This window comes from Cyprinus carpio, chromosome B22 (genome assembly GCF_018340385.1).
Source record: "Cyprinus carpio isolate SPL01 chromosome B22, ASM1834038v1, whole genome shotgun sequence".
Taxonomy (NCBI): domain Eukaryota; kingdom Metazoa; phylum Chordata; class Actinopteri; order Cypriniformes; family Cyprinidae; genus Cyprinus; species Cyprinus carpio.
The window spans coordinates 22461867-22486618 of NC_056618.1; the positions used below are offsets into that span (position 1 = coordinate 22461867).

At 34.9% G+C, this 24752-nt stretch overlaps 1 protein-coding gene across 1 annotated transcript in view; it reads right to left on the reverse strand.

Annotated features, from left to right (window-relative positions):
* The window catches only part of LOC109051290 (inaD-like protein), a 114376-nt gene that overhangs the window by 9031 nt on the left and 80593 nt on the right, over positions 1-24752 (reverse strand). The window contains 14 exon segments of the mRNA XM_042749231.1: positions 93-130; positions 1313-1436; positions 1734-1820; positions 5647-5794; positions 6641-6834; positions 7115-7198; positions 10119-10223; positions 10486-10614; positions 10872-10940; positions 11734-11820; positions 12286-12387; positions 13453-13525; positions 15577-15668; positions 20413-20609. Coding sequence (XP_042605165.1) covers positions 93-130; positions 1313-1436; positions 1734-1820; positions 5647-5794; positions 6641-6834; positions 7115-7198; positions 10119-10223; positions 10486-10614; positions 10872-10940; positions 11734-11820; positions 12286-12387; positions 13453-13525; positions 15577-15668; positions 20413-20609 — 1529 coding nt within the window.

Consider the following 24752-nt stretch of genomic DNA (forward strand, 5'->3'; position numbering starts at 1 on the left):
CTGAGAGAGCGAGACAAGGGTACAATAAAACTGAAACTATTGAGCACCATAGCTAAACCTATACTGTGCTGTTCGGAGGTAAATGGGCTTACCCGCGTGATCTCCACTGTCCGAACACCTGCCTCTGTCCCTGGAGGGATATAAAAATCACATATTAACTTTAATTTTAACAAAACTTTAAAAAGTTTAAGGGATAGTTTGCCCAAAATGGAATATTCTGTCATTAATTATTCACCCTCATGTCATTCCAAACCCATAAGACCTTCTAGATACACAAATTAAGATATTTTTGATGAAATCCGAGAGCTTTCTGACCCTCTATAGACAGCAACAGAACTGACACGCTAGCCAAGAAAGGTAGTAAGGACATCGATAAAATAATCCATGTGAAATCAGTGGTTCAACCGTAATATTATGGAGCTACGAGAATACTTTTTGTGAACAATTTAGTATCTTCCATGTCAGTCTTCACCGGCATTCTCTTTGCAAGGAAGGCACAGTGCATGTTTGTACTAAGGCACAGTGCATGTTTGTTCTGTTCTGTGCTGTTGTGAATGCCGGCAAAGACTAACACTGAAGAGAAGAAATGTTGAATAATGCTGTTGTGAATGCCGGCAAAGACTAACACTGAAGAGAAGAAATGTTGAATAAAGTCATTATTTCAGTTTTCTTTGCATGCAAAAAGTATTCTCATAGCTTCATAACATTACGGTTGAACCACGGATGTCACATGGACTATTTTAATGATGCCCTTACTACCCTTTTTGGGCCTTGAACATGGTAATTGAGCTGCATTCTAAGCTCTTGGATTTCATCAAGAATATCTTAATTTGTGTTCCAAAGATGAACAAAGGTCTTACAGGTTTGGAACGACATGAGGGTGAGTAATTAATGTCAGAATGTACATGGACTATCCCTTTAAATGAGTAAACCATGAGATCCCACTTGCTCGATGGGATTAAAAGTGGTTGCTGAAAGTAAAACTTTTGCAAAAAAAGTAACTTTAAAACCAAGTAGATCTCTGATGGTCAACGTGGCAAATATTTGCGACCAACTTCAACCTTACACGAAATTCCCGATAGCATGTATTCCTAATGAAATAACTGGAAAAAATAAAAAACAACAGCAAATGTGACCGCAACTTTAATCTAAATCAAACAATTGAAGAAAACAAGCACACTGTTTACAGAGGCACTTTCTAAACACTGCCGCTAGCTGTCGACAGCTAAGAAACGTGTTGTTTTAAGGTTGATTTACAGCCGTTTTATGGCTGTTTCCTGCTACTTCAGGGCTGATGTGGTGCAAGAAGTACCTGTGCTTTTGCTGTTGGGCTCGGTGATGTTTTGGCTGTTGTTGTTGAGGGTTTGAGAGGGGGGCAGAACAACGGCAGGGGGCGTGGGGGTTGGGGTGCTGCTGTTGGCGCTCACGTGGCTCATCTAAAGGAGAAAGAGTTCGCTGAAAGTGCTATTCCACACATATACACAAAATACTCATGCCATCGCACATGCATACGTCTCGGTTAGTGACAAGTGAGCACATGCGGACATGTAACCACACACTCCCTTTGCTTTTTCAGGCAGTATGGATGAGTAACACACACAGATGCCCACAGCCGTACACCACTGGTTCGCCCGTCTGCTAACATGCACTAATGATTGGGTTAGAGTTCGGCATGCTTGACCTTCTGGAAATGCCGGGAAAGCCCAATGAGGTGTAGGACACGGGCTACACACCTGACTTCCCTGTGAGGTGCGTCTGGAAGAGATCCAGGAGGCAGCCTTCAGTCGGCCCAGTTCCAACAGCACCTTGCCCCTGGCGCACTGGAGGATCACAGCACACACGTTGACACACACACACACACAACTTTGGCATTGTGGGCTGTGTCTTCTCGCTCGTATCCTCTCCAACACACTTTCACATACTTTCGAGAACCTTTACATATGTGCAAAGACCTGATGCCACAACATAACACCCTCGCTCTCGTCCAGAGAGCCAAACCCATTGAGCTGAACTCCGCAGGAAGGGTACAGCCAAACGACACGGGCTCAGTGCAATCTTATTCAAGCCAACATTTCCCAGAATTCCACCAACTGGCACAATACTGCAGCTTCTTTTTGCCCTGTTCAGAACATCATTGTGAAGGCCTTTTCACATACCTCCCAAAGAACTGCAGAGAGTGCCAATAATATACAATAATATACAAAATAATATAATGTAAAATATATAATAAAATATATAAATATATAAAATATAAAAATATAAAATAAAAATACACATACACATAAATCATACATACAATCGTGGGCAAAAGTTTTGGCAATGGCATAAATTTTGTGTTTGCAAAGTTAAAGTTTGCTGCTTCAGTATTTGTAGATAATTTTTCCACGTCTCTATGGTATACTGAAAAACACAATGATAAGCATATCTTACGTTTTTAAAGGCTTTTATTTGCAAAAAAATATAATGAGTCAATATTTACATTATTGACCCTTGTTCTTCATAACCTCTGCAATTCGCTCTGGCATGCTGGATATTAGCCTCTGGGCCAAATCCTGACTGATGACAATCCATTCTTGCCTTATTAATTCTTGGAGTTGAACACAATTTATGGGCTTCTGCTTGTCCACTCGCCTTTTGAGGACTGACCACAGGTTCTCTATGAGATTGAGATCCGGGGAGTTGCCTGGCCACGGATTCAACATTTCAATGTAATGATCTTCAAGCCACTTCTTTATCACTCTTGCTTTGTGACATGGTGCTCCATCATGCACGGATCATCACCAAATTGCTCATGGATCATTGGAAGAAGTCGCTCTTGCAGGACGTTTTGAAACCATTCTTTATTCATGGCAGTGTTTTTGGGCAGAATTATGAGAGAGCCCACTCCCTTGGTTGAAAAGCAACCCCACACATGGATGGTCTCAGGATGCTTCACTGCTGGCCCATCACAGGACTCATGGTAGCGTTCATATTTTCTCCTCCAAAAAATAAGGAAAGGGAGCTTCATCAGAGAAAATAACTTTGCACCAGTTTTCTGCTGTCCAATCCTTGTACTTCCTGCGGAATTTCAGTCTGTCCTTGATGTTTTTCTTGGAGAGAAGTGGCTTCTTTACTGTCCTTCTTGACACCAGGCCATTGTCCAAAAGTCTTGGCCTCACTGTGCGTGCAGATGCTCTCACACCAACCTGCTGCCATTCCTGAGCAAGCTCTGCACTGCTGGAGACACCAATCTGTAGCTGCATTCTCAGGAGGAGACGTCCTGGCTCTTGCTGGACACTCTGGGACGTCCTGAAGACTTCTTCACTGCAGTCAAACCTCACTCCTTGAGGTTCTTAATCCAGTAAATGGTTCTTTCAGGTGCAATATTCTTTGTAGCAATGTCCTTGCATGTGAGGCCATCTTGATGCAAAGCGATGATGGCTGCACGTTTGGAGGTAACCATTGCTAACAAGAACACAATGACTGGATGCGCTTCTTCCCTCCATTAGTCTGCTCTTACAGTCTATTTAGTATGATAGTGATTTGACCTGACTAGTACTCATTCACACTTTCACATGTGCTACTGATATGATAAGTCAATTAATGTTAGCAGGTCATTTTGTGTCAGGATTTTTGGTGATTTTTTTTTTTTTTTTTTTGTGAAAAGTTCATTTTTTGGCCAATGAAGCTTTTAGCGATTATTTAAAATGCACCTGATCACTCTACACAATAATCTAGAAACAACGTGAATGAACACCACAGCAGCTTAAGCAGCAAACTTTGGAAAACACAACATGTATGTCACTGCCAAAACTGTCACAGTCAGACAGATTATGTAGAAATGGAGGAAATTCAAGACCACTGTTACCCTCCCCAGGAGTGCTCCACCAACAAATAACACTCGAAAAGCAAGATGTGTAAAAGTCCACTAGGTTTCAAGGGACTGCAGGGTAACTTCTAAGCAACTAAAGGCCTTTCTCACATTGGCTGATGTTAATGTTTATGAGTCCACCATCAGGAGAACACTGAGCAACCATGGTGTGCATGGCAGAGTCGCAAGAAGAAAGCCACTTCTCTCCAAAAAGATCATTGCTGCCCATCTGCAGTTTGCTAAAGATCATGCGGACAAGCAAGAGGAATACTGGAGAAATATTTTGTGGATGGATGAGACCAAATAGAACATTTTAGTTTAAATGAGCAGCGTTATGTTTGGAGAAACAAAACACTGCTTTCCAGCGTAAGAAGCTTATCCCAACTGTGAAACATGGTGCTGGTAGTATCATGGTTTGGACCTGTTTTGCTGCATCTGCTCCAGGACGGCTTGCCATCGTTGATGGAACACTGAATTCTGAACAATACCTGCAAATTCTGAAGGAAAATTTCAGGACATCTGTCCGAGAACTGAATCTCAAGAGAAAGTAGGTCATGCAGCAATACAACAACCCCCAGCACACAAGTCGTTCTACCAAAGAATGGTTAAAGAAGAACAAAGATAAAATTTTTTAAAAACACAGACACAGACTCTACACCTATACAAAAAAAAAATATTGTAAAAACACCTAAACAAACAATTCATTTTGGAAAAAAACCACCAACATCACAGAGCTGAAGTGGTTCTGTACTGAGGAATGGGTTAAAAGTCCTACAAACCGTTGTGCAGGACTGATCAGCAGTTACAAGAAACGTTATTTGCAGTTATTGCTGCAAAAGGGGGTCACAGCAGATACTGAAAGCAAAGATTCACATACTTTTGCCACACAAATATTTAACAACGGATCATTTTTCTCAATAAATAAATGACAAAGTATATATTTTCGTCTCCTTTGTTTGATTGGATTCTCTGTCTACTTTTTAAGGATTAGTGTGAAAACCTATTTATGTTTTAGGTCATATTTATGCAGAAATATAGAAAAATCTAAAGGGGTCACAAATTTTAATCCAGCATTGTATATACATCTTCGTATGTAAATGTGTGTGTGTCTGTATATTACATAAACAAAATTTAGTACAGTTTCAGCTAAAAAAAAAAAATCTACATTTTATTAATTCAATTTGTTATTAACTTAGGAAAAAAAATGTGGATGTAATGCTGTAGCTTGACAAAATTTCTGGGAGTTAGTGTTGGACGTTACTTGAATTTGAATACATCTTAAAACTTACAAAAGGGTTGGATATTGTTTAATATCAAATTTTAAGAATATTTTTGGGGAAAGCTGATATATAAGCTGACCATAACAAAAACTATGATAAACTTATGTGATGCTACATATAAAATTTATTTTAAACCTAAAAAAAACTACATACAAACAAAAAAAACACAAGCTGCTTTTAATATGAAAAAAAACACAAAAAATTATACATAAAAACCCCCAGGAATTCTTCAAAATACTAATAAAAATAACAAACATTACAAACATATATATAAAAAAATATTTTTCTTCTCTAAATAATTACTGTGACTGCAAACAAAACAAAATGTTTAAATAAGAAATCCGAGATTGTTTATAAATACCACAGACCTCAACAGCCACTAAATACTCAATCAAACAGCGACACCTAGTGGCAGCATATTGCAACTGCCGCTCCAACTAACTCTGCTCTTTGTAATCTGGTTTTGAAACATGTTGTAAACTCGGCTTTGGGTTTTAGGATTCAGGTGGAGCTCACCTTGAGAATGGCAGCGACGGTCTCCTGTGAGGCCTGTCTCATGTCCTCTCCATCCACAGACAGGATCTGATCACCCTGCATCAGTCTGCCATCCAGATCAGCCGCTCCGCCCTTCACCACATCCGAGATGAACACACCCTTACCATTTCTGAAGAGGGAGAAAAGGAGAAAGAGAAAATTTAGTCTCATGTTTGTATACAACCAACATAATTACATTGTGCAGTTTGTTTTATTTTTTTAATTTTATTGTATTGTGCATTTATTTATTTTTTAAATATAAAAATATCATTATATTGTGCATTTGGTTTTATTATTTTAAAGTTATTATTATTTGGAGCATTTTATTTTATTGTATTATTAGAAAATTTTACAGCATTATAGCATAATTTATTTATTTTTTCTCAAAACTATTACTGTGTTAAACTACTAATATTATTTTTATTTCAATTTTATTTTATTCTATTTTTAAAATGATTACTATTGCATTGTACATTTTATCTTATTTTGAATTCTTGTATTGTGCATTTCATTCTATTATTTTATTTCCAAATGATTATTGTACTGTGCATTTTATTGATAAGTCGCTTTGGATAATTGTACTGTGTAATTTGAAAATGCAAGTTGCTTTGAATAAAAGTGTCTGCTAAATGAATACATTTAAATGTAAATATATTATTTTAAAATATGATATTGTGCATTTTTATTATTTTAAAATAATGATTAGATTTTATTATGCAATGTTTTATCTATTTGAAAAATATTTTATTGCCAATTAAAATATTATTGTACTGTGCATTTCATTATATTATTTTCAAAATTACTGTACTCTGCATTTTATTAAGATACTACTTTAAAATTATATTTTATTGCGCTTTTTATTTCATGATATTATTTTAAAACTTTACTATTGTATTGTGCATTTTATTTTAAAATGATTACTGTATTTTCCATTTTTTGCCTTTTCTCCTCATAAGGAAAACATGCTTGTACTCGCCTCTTCCCAACGATGCTCAGGCCCAGCCCGCGTCCGGTTCTCTTCTGAAGTTCAACACGGAACATGTCGAGGTTCTCCTCATCCCTGTACTGCGCCTCGTCACGCAGGACCATCAACCGCACTTTGGCCGGTGTTTGCCGTAGAGCAGCTATTGCATCTTCATGAGCCACGCTCCGCAGATCTACTCCATTCACCTGCAGGGGGCGCCAGAGAACACAGTCTCCGAGTCCTTACACATTTACCAATAAAACAATTATGCAAAAGCTCACACTACTCTATGTCCAGAAGATGGCGCTATTGTCAAAGTTAAATACAGATAAGCACTGTTCAGATCTATAAGAGTTCACAATAATGCAGAGCCTCGAACAAACATCAAATTTCCATTTTGCTCAAGGCAGACCAGCTGTCAGTGACATTACAGAGGCGTCCCGCTCTACAGCCTTACAACACACTCTCTCATACACACAAACAGACCTCGAGAATCTGATCTCCGGCCCAGAGACGACCGTCCCGTGCTGCCGCCCCCTCCTCATACACTTCATGAATCACTATGGCATCCTGAAAAGAGGAGAAATATGTGTGAAGAGGAGAAATATGGCAAAAAAGGAGAAATAAACTATAAATTCCTATCACTTCTTTCTTAAAGGAACAGCTCACCTAAACATTCTGTCATCATTTACTCAGCCTTACATTGTTTTAAATGCGTATGAAAGAAAAATAACAATGAACAGATATTGAAGCTTCAAAGCTCCATGAAGGAGACACAAACACAAACTAACTCTAACACAAACTGACTCTTTAGCCATCTTTCAAGTCTACTGAAATCATACCATAGATTTGTGTGAAAAACAATAAAAGTTAATATTAACTTATCAGTGATTAATATTAAAATTAGTGTATTTTCCATTTTAGTTAAATTGGTAAATTTGGTTAGTGCTTGTAATTTTTTGTTTTCTATTTCTACACAGCTATTTATTTTTATTCCAGTTTTAGTAATTTTAATACTTCAGTCATTTTTAGTGCTTTAGTACTTTAACTTAAATTATATTTAGTTCCCAAGGCAAAATCCTTGATGAAGATTTTCATTTAATATTTCAATTTTATTGTATTCCAGCTGTATTTTAATCACTGAAAACTATTTTTAATTTTGCACTGAAAATCTTCTACTTTTGTGAATCAATCATTCTTTTGAGTCGGATCTTTTTAATGAATCACTCTCAGTTCACAAAAACTGAATGATTTGTTTACGAATTAAACTGATCAGGTTCTCGAGTACAACTTTATTCGGTTAAGAGCTCACAGGAGGAAAAGATTATTACCGGATAACTTTGATAGCAAAAATTGTCAGTTTGTTCCTCTTACAAAGCCTTTGTAGCACAAGTGATATAGTGCATGTGTCATACGGATCAATTTTATAATACTTTTATTTGCATCCTTTACTGAAGCTTGAAAGCTTTAGTCACTATTTTTTTGTAACTGTATGGAAGAGAGCCACCTGCACATTTTCTGAAATATCTTTTTTTGTATTCCACAGAAGAGAGTATGTCGTACTGATTTGGAGCGACATGAGGATGCATCATTTCTGCTCCCCTTCACCTTTAAAATCCTTTTATATAAAAACACACAATGGGAATTTTTTTTTCTGCTGAAAACCTGTGGAGCCCGAGGGGTGGTTTTGTTGACTCATGGAAGCCTCTGACATCTAAACTAGCCCACCGAGCTGGAGCGCTGCAGAATTATGATGGTGAGGTGGCAGTACACTGATAAAACCCTGAGGCGAAGTTCGTCTCTGCAGTCGGGCAGAGAAAGTCAGGGCAGACAAAAAGCTCCTGCTGTGACCTGCCTGTTCCAATGCAGCCCTGCGGCACACTGGAAAGAATGAGCCCTGTCTCTTTTATCTAGCTATTTTTTAACATTAGAAAGCATCCTGGGTGTGTATGACAAAAAATATATTAAAAAAAATAAAAAAAAAAAAAAAAAAAAATGCTATACAAACAAACATCCAAATAAATCACTCATTCATGCATGTTTCAATCAAAGGAGTTGTTTGTGATTTCTGCCTTTTTGTAAACTAACACTTAAATCACTGATTTACAAAACTGAAACCATAAAACAGAAAAAAAAAAATACAAAAGACATGACAATACAAAAAAACAAAAGACAAAACGAAAAAAAAAAAGCCGAACAAAAAAAACTACATAGAAAAAAAAAACAGAAAAAATTTTAAAAATACAAAAAAAAAAAAAAAAAAAAAAAAAACAAACAAAACAAAACAAGAAAAACAACAAATTAAAATAAAACTGAACAAAAAACATAATTTTTTTTTATAAAAAACATAGCAAAAATGGAAAACAAAACTGAACAAAAAAAAAAATAAAAAAAAAATAAGACACAAGACGACAAAAAAAAAAACTGAAACCTAAGGACACAAAGAACAAAAAAAAAAAAACGGCCTGACAAAAAAAAAACAAAAATCTACACAAACCAAATACAAAAGACTCACAAAAAAAAGAAAACAAAAAAAAAAAGCAAAAATAGCAAAAAAAAAAAACTGACAAAAAAAAAAAAAAGAAAAAACCCACAGAAAACAATACAAATAACAAAAAAAAAGGCAAAACAAAACAGAAAAAACCCACAGAAAACAATAGGGGTCATGAAATGAGAAAAACAAATTTGCCTTGATCTTTTGGAATATAAGAGGTCTTTGTACCATTAAAACGTCCTGCAAGTTTCATAGCTTAAGACGTCCTCCCCATTATAAACGAGCCATTTATTTAAATCAGCTCTAAATACAGCTCGTTCTGGATCCATGGTAAAAAGTGACGTCACGGTGCGAAGTGACGTTCCAACCATTTGCATATGACCGCCTCCAGCACAAGACAACCTACGCTCATTTCGTATCGTTGTCACGCCGCGCGCCTCACAAGTGTTCAGTCGACGGACAGCAAGGGCGGTCTGTGTACAGGAAATTACAATGCCACGCAGATGTGCTCAAACATATAAGGTTTTATCATTGCAAGAGCCATCGGCTTCGAATGCATCACCCACTACTAAACAGTTACGCTCAATCCACAAATGTTCTGGCTGGGGGTGTTTAATAATTGATCCATAGGCACTGTCGTTAGCCAATCATAAACAACGGGCGCTAACTCTGAACTCTTAAAGGGGAAAACAACCCAAAACACGGACTGTTTGAATCAAAGGATGAGAAACAGGGTGGGAAAAAAACTGTCATAATTCACTACATTTAAAAGTTTTTAAAAAAACAAAACTATAGTAATACTATAATTGCACCTAGGGGACCATAATAATAAAATAAAAAAACCCATGTCATGACACCAAAAAATAAAAAAAAATAATAAAGAAAAAAAAAAAAAAAAAAAACCAAAAAAAAAAACAATACAGAAAAATAATAGCGAAAAACAAACAAAAACAATCAATAAATAAAGCAAAGCACATTTTATTTCTGGTATCATACCAGCTGCGTATCTTTGCCGCCGACTATACTGAGACCCAGTCCAGACCGGCCTTTAGAGATCTCAATAACCGTCTCTTGTCCTGGAAACACAGTACAAAAAGAAAACTAAGAAACACAGGAAAAAACAAAAAGATTCAGTGATGTCATTCACAGACGTAAACATGAAAAAACAACAACTGTCAGTGTTCAAAGAGGCAGAGGCAAATCCACACAGCAGCCAGTGTTGTGTTCATTGCAGTCTTGATCAAACATGCACTTGGGTGCCACAGATTGCACTGCTACATAAAAAAAAAAATCATATAAACACGAAAATTAAAGTAACAACGTAAAGTGTTTTAAACTAAATCTGTGACTCTGAGCGTGTTGCACCTTTGCTGCAGTACTCGAAGTCAGGGCTGGTGCCGGAGACTGGCACGGACGATCCCGAGGACATGACCTCCAGGGAACTGGCTGAGGGCCTGGTGGAACTCCTCTGGATTTTTGGAAAACTGGTGATCTGGAGACGACGCAGGACAAGGGCGAGTTCACAGGAGAGAGACACAGAGGTTAGACTGTTTACTAACAGCTGCCATGTTTTGTCTAGGCAGAGCTTTCATGTTTTGGCACCTGTTTAAATCAGTAAAAATCTCATCCAACTCACATGCAACTCAATTAAAGTCGACAGGAACTTAAAATTAATGTATTAATGATGACTAAGAAAGTCAAATGTGTTGCAAATAGTGTTTTGTGCAGCACAAACATATACAAACACACCTGCTCCACAAGAGGCTTGGGTGACTGTTCGCTTGGAGACTCCAATATCTTCTCTGAGGATTTCAGCTTCTGAGAAGATTAATAGACTGTAATTCTTTCTATCACTCAGTACAACAGGCTACACAGCCTGCATTTAATGGAGCAATTATGAAACTAACATTCATGGCACTTTTTGATTCATGAGTAAAACGGCAAGGATGGAAATGCATTACTAGCGATGTAAAAAAATAAAACAAACATAAACATAAAATTATTTTATATATTTATTTATTAAAAAAATTTAAAGCTGAAAAAAAGGGAAAAAAAGAAAAATATATAATATAAATAAAACATTAAAAAACAAATTATTAATAAAAATAATAATATATTAAATATTAAAGTATATTCAACATAAAAAAAACCAAAAAACAATATAACAAAGATTTACTATATACTATATTAAAAAATAAAATTTTCTAAAAATACAGTGGGGTTCAACCTGAAACTGAATCAAAAATCTGGGTTTCTGAGATGTATTTATATTATATTATATTATATATATATATATATATACACACACACACACAGAAGAATATATTTATATATACATACGTATGTTTGCATTTATTTTTATACATAAGCTAAAAAATAAAAATGTAAAAAGTTGTAAAAATGATTTAAATAATAAATTATCAAATACAAATTATACATACAGAAATATAAACTGACTTATAAATACTAAACAATAAATTATTTATATGGGTATTTTACAAAAACAATAAATTGCATCGCAATACTGAGCACAGTATACATTTTGCAAATACAGTACAGGCAGCATATGATTCTGAACATACTCATTGAGATCTTCTAAGGTGTTCCTCACCTTCAATGCTGACTCTCCATCTCTGAAAGTCTTCTGCGTCTGATCTGTCTGCGTGGAGCTCATGGGCCGCCCCACGCTGGGCTGATCCTGTATGAGAAGTCAGGCAAACAGGTAAAATAAAGCACAAGGCCTAGATACTCCCCGCAGAGCCTCAACTAGGTCAAAACTGCATTCGCTGCCTCCATTCAGGACAGAGTTAAGCCAGAGGCAGCCGATAACAATGAGCTGCTGTTTTCAACTGTTTGTTTACCGAAACAAATCCACATTTAGGGCAGAAACAGCTGGTCCGAGCTCAGACTGACAATGAGGGGAGATGGGATAGAGTCGTAAAACGCTGAGTCAAAAGTCATTATTTTTTTTCATAATGATGGCAATAGTTGCTACGTTCTTGCATCATATCCTTTCAAAAATCATAACAAAAAGAATAAAATTACTTAATATAATCATTTCACATATTCAGTGCACTCTTCTCTTTTATTAGACTCTATATCAAACTGTATTTTTATAGAATCTTTATTTGTGTATAATTATTAATATCTGTATAATCATTACCTTGATTATCGGCGGCTCAGGTGAGTTTCTGCTCAGAGGGAGGCTCTCGGGTAACTGTGGCTTCTCGGCTGGAGCTGGAACTGCTGGCGTATTTTGATGTGTCTGAAAAACAGTTCTGAAATCAGCTGAACTCTTCTAACATTTTTCTTTAGCAATGCAGGAAGGGCTGAGGACCTCTAATTACCTCAATAAATTAATTAAAGATTTAAGTAAATGAATGAATGGATAAAAAATAAACTAAATATTGTCAATGAAATAAAAATAAATGATAATATAACTATTTATTATTAATATATTAAATATTAAATGTGACATCTATATGCATTTGTACATGTAAAATGTAAAAAAATAATAATAATTTATTAATTTGTTATTTTTTAATTCATTTAATTAATATAATTAATATAATTAATTAATGTTTTTTTCTTTTTCTTATTTTTCTAATATTTTTTCCTGAAAGTGAACATGCTGTAGATTGTGGCACAGCATATTCAATGTGGAACATAATTTTGGACCAATGAATTTTCATGGTGGTCAACAAACTCGTGCTATAACACATTGCTTGATGTGGTTAGGACAAAACAGGCAATTTATGCAAAAACTACATAAATAAACAAACAGATAAATAAATAAATATAATATTATCATATTAAAACAATAATATATAATCTAGCAACAGTATAACAACAATAACAGGTTAATGTTAATATATTAAATATTAAATGTGTTTTCTATATTTTTAAACATTAAATTAACAAATGTATTTAAAATGTGTTCATTTGTGTTTAAATTAAAATATATATTTTTATAGTTAAAAAAATTGATGTATTTATTATTATTATTATTATTTTTTTTTTCTGAAGGCATAACATGAGCATAAGCATAACATTTATATTATGTGGAGCATGATTTTGGACCAATGCGTTTTCAAGGTGGTTGACAAAATTATTAGGACAAAACAGGCTATTTATCCAATAAATAAATAAAATATTACCAGATTAATATAATAATACATAATCTAATAATAGAGCTTCTAAAATCTAGATTTTAAAATATTACATTAACAAATTTATTTATACTTAAAACTGGACAAAAAAAACAGAAGAAGAAACTCGATAAACACAGATTCGAATGAAATCATATATAGCCGTTCATAAAGTATCATACCTCACTGGAGAAGAACGAGGAAGGCTGGGAAGGAAAAGGAGCGACAGCCATTTGATTGATAGCATCTTCATTCCTATCAACCAACAGAAAATATTAAATATTAATAACCATACACAGCAAATCACATGCAATGACACAAAAGTATAAAGCATTCACACAATTCTACAAAAGTAGTGACACAAACGTTATATTATTTGTAATTTCATCAGCAAAACATCTTGAAGGAACAATTCACCCAAAAATAAAAAAATCTGTCATTATTTACTCACCCTCTTGTCGTTCCAAATCTATAAGAGTTTCTTTCTTCTGTTGAACACACGCGCAAAAAAATATATATTTTGAAGAATGTGAACTTTATGGTATTTTTTTATACTATGGAAGTCAATGGCTACCGTCAACTATGGTTACCAACATTCTTCAAAATATATTCATTTGTGCTCAACAGAACTCATAAGGTTTGAAAAAAAATGGAGGGTGAGTAACTGATAACAGTATTTTCATTTTTGGGTGAACTATCCCTTTAAAAACCGCATATCCAAGAAAAATGATTCCCATCCTTTCGATGATGCCAAAATTGGTCCGGCTCGCTCTCTACATCTCTTGTCCCAGATTTATCTGCTCAGATCGATAAGGACTGATGGAATTGAGATGTTGCGCTATGAATTCTCGCGTAAAGGGTAATATCGCTCCATATACCCCTCCTTCTGTTCACCATGGTGTTATTGTCTTTGCTCACTAAATGACCCATTTCCAATTACAGCTAATGTGTTTCTGTCAAGGTGAGGTCAACGGAGGTGATCAGAATTTATGAAACCAAATAACCAAATAACGCCTTCTGATCGAAACACCAAATCTGAACTAGTGTCCTGTTTTAATCCAGTTCTGATATCCCTTTGGTAAACAACGGTGACATTTTGCCATTGGCGTCACAGATGGACACGCTTTCATCTTGACCACTGGCCAGTTACGCTGAAATGGCAACCTGCTCTCCTCTATTGCATTCCATCATTTGTCGCCAAATGACTTTTGACACAATATAAATAATTTAACAAGGGCTTTCCAGCAAACTGGACATCCATTAAAGTGAATCTATTAACGTTCAGTAGCACGTTAACGCTGTTTTGACAGACGTTAACGGAGCTGCCCGTCATATTTCTCAGACTTCTGATAATTAGCTGTAGATAGCCAGGAGATATAGATGTCTTTACACAGCCGTTATCAGCAAAACCTGTCGGACTGACAAAACAAGCAGTTAAATAAAGGTCAAGCTAACAAATACTCACAAACACATGAGATATGAACAGAAAGAGATGATAAGTCTCTGATTAAGACTGTAATGACAAAGCCAGCTTTCGTTTATGATGGACTGAAGGACTGTGCTGCGTTAAAACCATGTGTTGCATTACAAAAATCCTCTAAGCGATTAAAAAACGCTTTATAGTGATAGCAGTTCCAGTTTATTAAACCACATCACACCTCACTCTCTGGATGGGAGGACATGACAACTCCAGAAATACTGCTATCAAAATACTGTATCAGTGACACATGGCTTTGCTCGTGTTGCTAAGAATACGCACAAGCCAGCATGTGTTTTATTCGGTACTTAGGAACAATGACGCCACTTTTCAAAGTGACAAGAGACAGAGATAACTTGATCTGGATCATACACAGACCGCAATTGCTTCCTTAAAAAGCCTGTTTAATGGGTTTTCAGCTTGATCAAGGAGTTTGGACAGGAGAAAAATGCACTACATTTGTCTTTGGGGAAGTGAGATTGCTTGGTTAAAGTAATTGCAAGAAGGGAAGAATATCAGTTTCTGCAAGCTTGTCTGGTTGAAGCTCAAGACTGACAATAATGGACAACATTTTGAGCTTGTTATACACAGTAGAGCTGTCAATGAGTTAATAATTGATAATTAATTGAATTTGTTGCAATTAATCACACATTTCAAAGCTCCAGAGGTAAAAACATTATATTACATTATAATAAATTCATGATCTCATTATTTTTAATGAGTTTAAGAATTCATAACAAAGCTGAAATGAAAGTCATTTTTTTTTTAAATGAACAGATGGTAGTGTGTGAAAACAGCAGGCTGAGGGTCGTGTCGGAGGGTCTCTTACCGGACTAGGACGAGTTTGACCTTCGATGCGGCGCTTTTTATTATGGCCGATGCGTTCTGGTGGCTTCTGCCATACAACACCTGGTTGTTTATCTGATGGAAACACAAGAAATTCTGTTAGCACAGGACAAAAAACAAGACTTGTCACAGAAAACAGTAAAATGATGTTAACATTGTAGTTTTATCATATTTTATGATTCATTTATATGCAGTACTCGAGGTAAATTGAAATGAAAAACATACACATACCTACAAAGAAAACAAATAAAACCACCATTAAAAACAATTAAAAAAAATAAACAAAACTGATAAAAACTGAAACATAAACATAAAAATTAAAACAAAAAAATGTAAAACAAAAAAAACAAATGTAAAACAAAACAAAACAAAACAAAACAAAACAAAACAAAACAGAGAAACTTGGGATAAAATGCACAACAACACACACACAAAGTGTGAAAATTTAAAAAATACATCTGAGAAATGTGGGGGGAACAAACAAAAAAGTGTGAAAATTTAAAAAATACATCTGAGAAATGTGGGGGGAATGTTAAAACAAAAACAAAACAACAACAAAAAAAACCTAAACAAAACAAACAAATAGAAAGCCCAAGAGAAACTTAAAATGCTAAAATGCTTCAAAAAAAACCAAAATGAAAACTTAAAAACAAAAACAAAAAAAAAAAAAACCTAAACAAAAAAAAAAAACACAAAATCGCCCAAGATGGAGAAAATGTAGAGTAATGTGGGGGGAATGCCAAAACAAAAATACAAAACAAAACACCAAAAACAAAACAAAAATACAAAACAAAACACCAAAAAGTGTACAAATCTAAGAGTATAAGGTGTCAAAAAAATAAAAAAATAAAAAATAAAAATAAAAAAAAACAAACCAATAAAACAAACAAAAAAAAAAAAACAGAGAAACTTGGGGGAAAATGGCTAAAAAAAATGTAAAAGTACAAATGAGAAACTTGGGGGGATGTTTTGTTTGACATACTTGGGGGGGGTCAAACAAAAACAACAAGAACAAAAAACAAGAAACTGCAATAAAGGTAAAATAGAGAAAGGTGGGGGAAAATGCCAAAAAAATAAAAAATAAGGTTTGAAAATTTAAAAAAGTAAAACTGAGAAACTTGGGGGAAAATGGCAACAAAACAATAAAAAGAACAACAGAACACAAAACACACACACACAAAAACTGCAACAAAGCAGTTAAAACAGAAATGTGGGAGAAAATGGCAACAACACAAAATTAAAAAGGTAAAAAGGTAAAACTGAGAAACTTGTGGGGGGGGAAACAGCAACAATTTGCAGCCAAACTTTACACTTACGCTCCCAACCTGAAATCGTAATGTTGGGAAAAGTTGTGTGTCTGTCATGTCCATGCTGAGAACCACATCCCTAAAAAACAACCTAATACCGTTTGACTTGTGTCTCCAATAAAAACATCTGAGTTTGCGAACATGTATCTGAGACCGTTTGACTTGTGTCTCCAATCACCTGTGACAGAATCATTAAGCAGGAGCACTAGCGGATCGTGACTAATGCCGCAGTGTGTTCACGTCTAATGGAGATAGATATTAGACAAAGGTCAGCGAGCATGGCTCTGAGCCTCGCCTGCTCCAGGCCTCAAATTCTACACCAAAATATGCCATTCGTACGTGTCGACCAAATTGCTAAATCGATAGGCAATTCCGAGGAGGAAGCGAACGTGGAAACCAAAATGCCATCTGGACGGGAAAAGATCAGGGAATTTATTGTGGGTTGCGGCAATATGGAGGACCAGCTGAGTTCATTCAGAAATGAATTGCGAATGCCTTCCTGAATTTGAGCTGAATGTAAATTAAAAGTAGCAGATAAGATTCAGTCATTTTTAAGTAAACTAAAAGTGTAGTTTCAATAATACTTTGTTTTACTTTGTAAAGCATAAATTACTCATAAACATAATATAATATACACCCTGTGCTATTTTCAGAAATATTAGATGATATTAATTGCCTGTATAAATTTGTATATTTAAATGTACTTGTCATAAATAAACATTAATATAATAATATAATTACTAATAAATAATAAATATAATTACTAATTATATTTCATTGCCTTTTTTAATTTTATGGTCAAATAAATTCACCAAAATGTTTCATAAATTATATAATAAATTGATTAAATATTAATTTGTGGATTTGCTTTTTTAATGTTTAATAAATCGAAGAAAAAAACTATTCCTGATGTCAGTAATACAATGACCATAATATGTTACAATAACTGGTTTAAAATATATATATTTTTAATTATTCACGTCAAAAAAAAAAAAAAAAAAAAAACTATTTAAAATGATAGGAATTTTTTGTTAATAGTCCCTCACATATATTCAATATGAGTGATTATTTGATATTAATAAATTATAATTATATTATGTATATAATATACATAAATAAATCAATTAATTAATTTCCCAAAGTTCCATTGATTAAATATTAAAATATGGATTTGCTTTTTTTATTTTTCATTTCAATAATCGGAGGGAAAACATATTCTTGACATCAGGGAATAAACAGCCATAATTTGTGAAAATTACTGGTTTAAAAGAATTATTTTAATTATTCACATTCTGTCACAAACTTACAAATTTTAAATGACAGGACAACTCAGTTTCTTGGAATTTAAATTAAATTTCAAATTCAACTTCCTGTGGGGTGTGGCCATTTCAAACCAAAGCAGCACTCATGAATAAAAACATTAAAATTGTGCATGTATAAAAACATAAAAGTGATCTGGCGTTATCTGTGCGTTTTATCTCGCAATGAATTCTGTCTCATGGTGAGGTTGTGGGGTTGAAGGAGCTAGAGAAACACTAGGAGAGATAAAGCGAGCAGAAGAGGGAGGCAGAGAAAGTGATAAGCACAGACACAGACAGTGAAACTGAGGGCAGGTGGCTTCATTTGAAATTCATCCGCCCATCTGAGGAAAAACCCCACACACTCGTTTGCACATTTATAGTTGAGGCACAGATATAAACAGGTCGAGACAGAGATAGAAGGACCAGGTGATCCACATCCAGAACAGAGAGCCTGGCCACCACGTCCCTCAAGACTCAGAGTGATTTTGGCTGTATGAGACTGAGCCAGACGACCCTCGAGCCCCGTGCTTCATTCAGCATTAGACCAAAACAAGAATGAAATTGATGGAAACCACCATTTTCCCCTTGGATTACAAGGGGCTCAACAGGAAAAGGCTATTACCTAGAGAAAGAAAAAAAAAAAAAAAAAAAAAAAAGAGAGGACAAGATAGCTTTTAATTCATAATTTTATAATAAATAATAAATTATAATAAACAATATAATTAAATAAATCAAATTAAATAAATAATTTATAATAATGAAAAAAAAAAAAAAAATAAGAAATATAGTTAATTAATAAATAACATTCTTGGTTTAATACATATAAGTTTGTATTAAAACTGAATAAATTATATTAAGCAATATAGTTTATTAATTTATATTAATGATATAATAGTAAAAAATATGAAATGTTGTTAATTCATAAAACAAAATAAATAAAAAAAAAAGTAATTAATAAAATATAAAATTAATCAATTAAAAAATCCAACAGACAGGTAGAAGGAACAAATGATAGAGAAATAGAAGGAATGAGAGGAGCAAAATGATAGAGAAGATAGACAGAAAGAAAGACAGAAAGACAGATAGACATCTGTGATAGATAGATAGATAGATAGATAGATAGATAGATAGATAGATAGATAGATAGATAGATGATAGATTTATATATTTAGAATATTTAATATTTAATAAATTATAATAAGTAAAATTAAGAATATGCATGATAAAATTCATTCATTAATAAAACAATAGAATTACCTAAATGTAATTAATAACTATTTATATTTAAATAAAATCCATGATTATTATTATTATTATTATTAATATTATTAAGGCTACTAGTGGTGTAACGGTACACAAACATGACGGTTCGGTACGTACCTCGGTTTTGACATCAAGGTTCGGTATAATTTTGGTACAGCAGGAGGAAAAAAAACTAAACAAATTGTTTTTTTTTTTTTTATTTAACAGTGGTTTACTGAACAAATTGCTCTCTTTAAATGAATTCAATTAAAATCTTCTTATAGAAATTTAAAATAAAATCTATAAAAATGTACGTCAGCTTCTGCTCTAAACTACAGGGAGCCCTTCTATAAGGTTACAATTAACAACAGAGCCCAAACTTAAATTCAATTTCTAACTATTATAAACAACAACAAAAAAAAAAAAAATCAAAAAAACACTTTAAAAACATTTAAATTAACTTAAATTAAACTTCTAAATTATACAGTTTCTATTTGTTGTTGAAATGTAGGCTAATCATTTACAGAGTCATAACTTGTTTCTTAAAATGTTTATTTAAGTAAATGAAATGCTAACTAAAAAACTAAATACAACCTGCTAATATTTTGCAAAATGCTCTCTAGACTTAATTTCTCTGGTAAACTGATGAGCTGTGGAGACTTGCCTGAGGTAAATGAAATGCTACGTGACATTTTGTCTACAAGCTGTTTTGTTGACGTCTTTCCGTGATTACACGAGGCATGAGATGTTCATTTGGTACGAATACATGTACCGTTACACCCCTATAGGCTACTCATTAATAAAGCAATTCATATCAATTAAAATGACTGCTCATAAACAAATAATTTACTGTGATTTTTTTCGGTTTGGTTAAAGATATACTGTTCGGTAAGCTGGAGATGAAGCCCCACCTCAACAATTCAACACCCTCCACTCACAATCACTTCACTGTGTGTTTGTGCGTTTCACCTCCAACAGCTCATCGCCCACTTTGATGCGTCCGTCTCTGCTGCCCGGCCCTCCAGCGGTGATCCCCACCACGAAGATGCTCATGCAGGAGCGATCCCTGTTCCCGGCCAGACTGAGTCCCAAGCCATTCCGGTCTTTCTCCAGTTCCACGATCAGCAGGTCTCCTGGCAGGTCCGCGTACCTCTGCCTTATCACCTCTAAATGCAAACACGGAGAAAGGACAAGTCAGGGAATAGGTCTGGAAACAAAAGCAATTACTTTCCTAGAGGACAAAGATAAAGGTACTGTTTACACAAGCATCTATACATCAAGCTGAGTACAGTAAACAGTATTGACATGCAATCCGAAAAGCCCCAAGGCTCAGAGAGTAAAGCATTTCTCATTTCGAGAATGTCCTCGGTATGTCACCCGGGAACTGAGCCTAGCATGGCTTGAAATTACACATTATGTCACCATATGCAGATCTTTTTAATTTAAGGCCATTCGAAATCAAACTATTCTAACCTAATGTATGCAGACAACCGTGGCGCCAAGCTTTAGCTATATAGTGTGTACGCGGCCTATGTTACTTGGAATCAATAAAACATGTCAAAAATTGTTTTTAAGCTTTGCATTGACAGGAATTTCAAGAGCCCTTATGATTGCCGAGGTCGAGTAGACTAATTTTAATTTTTCTCTGACAAGAATGAAAAAATGAAACGATGCGTTTCAGGCGCTTGAGGTTTTCCAGGTTGAGTGGAGAACAGAATTGAATTTTTTACAGCTCACGGCTCAGGTGATATTACATCTAACTTACAGAGCTCACGTAATCGATTCATGTTCACACAGCAGTAAATGGCTGAAGGAAGGACAGAGCAGAGCCTGCAGTATTTAATCACCATGAGCGCTTTAAACCGTGTCGTATTAATCTTAACAAAAAGGCCCTTAGTTGACCTAACACAAGCTCAAATCAAAACTAGGCCTGGTTCGTCCTGTGGCACTTCCTGCAAAAGGAACAAAGTGAAAGTCTCGCTTTGCTTTTACCCGTCTCGCATTTCTCCATAGTCTGTATTAAATGGCTGTTACGGAAATGGTATCTCAGCTGGGACTTCAAGGAAAATTAGTGACTGGACTCTTGAGCACCGGGAACATTTGATAATCTTCCAAGCCAGCTGCTTCTCATGAACCTCAAAAGATTTTTTTGAGGGTTCTTCAGTTTTCGTGCTATCAAAATTCAGTGTAGGTGCTGCTGGTGGCCATAAAGAAACAAAACACTTCAGACGGAGATGATTCACTGGCACTTTTAAACCACAGTGGACCATCAGTTAGGACTTCATTGATGAGAAACCGTGAGGGAACTTCGGAATACGGAATCAAAGAAAACCAGGCAATTTAGTTTGCTGGTTTCAGACACCTAAACAAAATGAGGCCACTGGCAGATGGTTGGTGAAGATGTTTTACACTTTTAACTACTTTCTCCTATCCTTTAAAGTGCCCCTATTATACCATTTTTACTGTTCCTAATATTGTTTTAGGAGTCTCCTGCATTAGGATTACATGCATGCAAGGTAAAAAAAAAAAAAACGCTTTCGTTTTCTCAAAATGTGCATTTAATATCACCTCATTTTCCAGTGATTTTAAAAAAATTAGTTTGAAGCAGTTCAAAGATTCAGTCTCTCTAAACCCCTCCTTTCCGTGAGCCTGCTCTGCTCTGATTGGTCAGATGGCCCAGTCTGTTGTGATTGGTCTACGGCATACAGCGCATGTCGGAAATGTTACGCCTATTTCAATAGTTCTGTATTTTGAACGCTCGATAGAAAATATAAACATCTATTATGTGGCTGGCCAACATAGAACATAGCCGGGAATTATGCAAATATGTTACCCCGTGACGTGTAGCCATCACGGAAGTGGGATTCGAATTGCTAACTACTCGTTTCAGCGGTTCAGAGTTGATTCTTTATTTTGTGAGATTAAAAAAAAAAAAAACTTTATTTATCGTGCACTTTCAGCTCTACAACTTTGCAGATCGTTTACATTCACATACAGCTATATTACACACTGCATGAAAGGCAATATTGGAAATGGCATAATAGGGGCACTATAAAGTCTTTTCTACATTTTAACAATCCCTTGTGACCCTTACCGTGGCTCTTTAACGTGCAAGTTTCAGTAGTCTTTTCGATTAAAACCACAGCTGTCATATGTAAGAGAGGTCAGAAATGCGTATATCCGTGACATTTTGCATTATGAAAGCCCATCACTGTGGTGTAGCTCTTCAGGGGCACATCGAGAGAGCACAGCTACCATGTGAGAGGCCTAATTAAAAGCTTCAGGACTGTAGGAGCGACATAAAACTTTGGCAAATGGATGAAGCGAGAGTGTCGTACCTCCTGTGTGAGGAAAGAGAGGAGAGGTGTAAGGGAGGTCAAAATAGACAGGGTCTGTCTGTGTCTGATAACTGGTCTAGTCCATTAAAAGCTGATTTTACGCCTCATCTGCGAAACAGCAAACATATTAAAAGCAGGGGAGGTAATTTAGGAAAGGCATGCTAGCTTTGAAAGCGTAAGATCCAAACCCTAAAAAATTCACAATAGCACAAAGCATATTAAAATCAAATAAAAATTCACAACAAACTATCATGTACCTGCTAAAAAATTCACAATAGCACAAAGCATATTACTTTGCATTACAAATTTGCATGGACCGACCTTCTCTGTTTTGAACAGTATATATATTCTCAATGGGTGTTATTTAACATCATTTGTGTTATGAACAAATAATGCAATATAATCCTTCGCTGTTTTGAACAGTATATATATTCTCAACAGGTAAACTTGTCAAGTGTAGATTCTAGGACGACATCTCGAGTTTAATCGATATTGAGACAGATTCTTACATTTCAAAACTAACCTTTACTGTTTTCTGTTGATGCTTGAACAAAATGTCATTGAATATTTGTAGTGTGCCTGCCATCCAATAATCACAGTAAGCTTTGTGCTTTGTTACTTTTGAAATAAAACAAAGCCTCAGATTTCAAATTTTGTCGATTTGATCTCAATTTTATAAATTTGGTGCTCTTCAATATGCCGTGTTTTAAAATAAAGTAAAATTTTCATTTTTGGTTTTCAGCCAAGTGTATCCCGAATTTTTGGTTTCAGCCTGGATTTTGCATTTTGGTGCATCATTAGTAATATAATCTTTTACTTTTTTGATAACACATATTCTGTCAAATATATATGTGATGTATTGATCTAGAGAGCAGGTCAATAGCACACTAATTACTTTTTGAATTAGCAATCATTATTGCCAACCAATACAAGTGCTCAAATTCAACTTGTGACATTTAATATTTAATAAATTACTTCCTCCACCAGGGATGTTTGCAGGTCAGTGGTTCAACAATTACCACTAGATCATCAATCGATGTTTTATAGTTACATATGGTTGCAACATTTCTGCCTCGAGTATGAAGGATTCTGGGTTCTTATCTACCTTAATACAACATTTTATTATAACAACCCAAATTCAGTAAGGTCCCCACCATAAATGCGCACGCACATAGAAATCCAAATGATTGTTTACACTTCACCAGTTTTAAAGGGATAGTTCACCCAAAAATTAAAATTCTGTCATTAATTACTCACACTCATGTCATTCCAAAACCGTAAGACCTTCATTCATCTTTGGAACACATATTAAGATATTTTTAATGAAATGAGAGAACGAGAAATTTTGGAAATTTAAGTAATTAATGTACATTTCATTTTTGGGTAAATTATCCCTTTTTAAATTAGACCAGTCAGTTTTAAAACTCATGAGCTTAACATCTAGATTGACTTGAGGTCAACTATCATTGGAAACCCTGAAAGTATGATAATTCAAGAGGTCTCCTTTCGCATTAGCTTAAACCCTTTCATTTTAATGATCCAATATGTTGCTTCATGCCACTCAGCTGATCATTGACAGTCAGGTAAGTGGCGTATAATGCACAACAAACATCAGATCAGCTGCGTCAGGATCCATCACATGCTGATAGAGGTTGAAACGAAAAACCTAGGAGTCGTAATTTGATAAGACTCCAGGGAGGATGAGGAAATGAAAGATCAATGGCGGCGTATTTGAGACCGACAGCGAGAGATGACTACCGTCAAAGAGAGGAATGCTATACAAGGAAAAATGAAAGGGAAGCAAATAGTGTACTAACATTTGAATGACCTTGAGGCAACCACACTATCTACTAAAGGAGAAATAAGAAAATCTCTTTTCAATGACTGTGGAGGTCACCTTCAAGGCTTTCATTCTGATTGAGAGGTGTTTGAGGACAGCGAATCCATCCTTGATCAGATTATGAATATTAG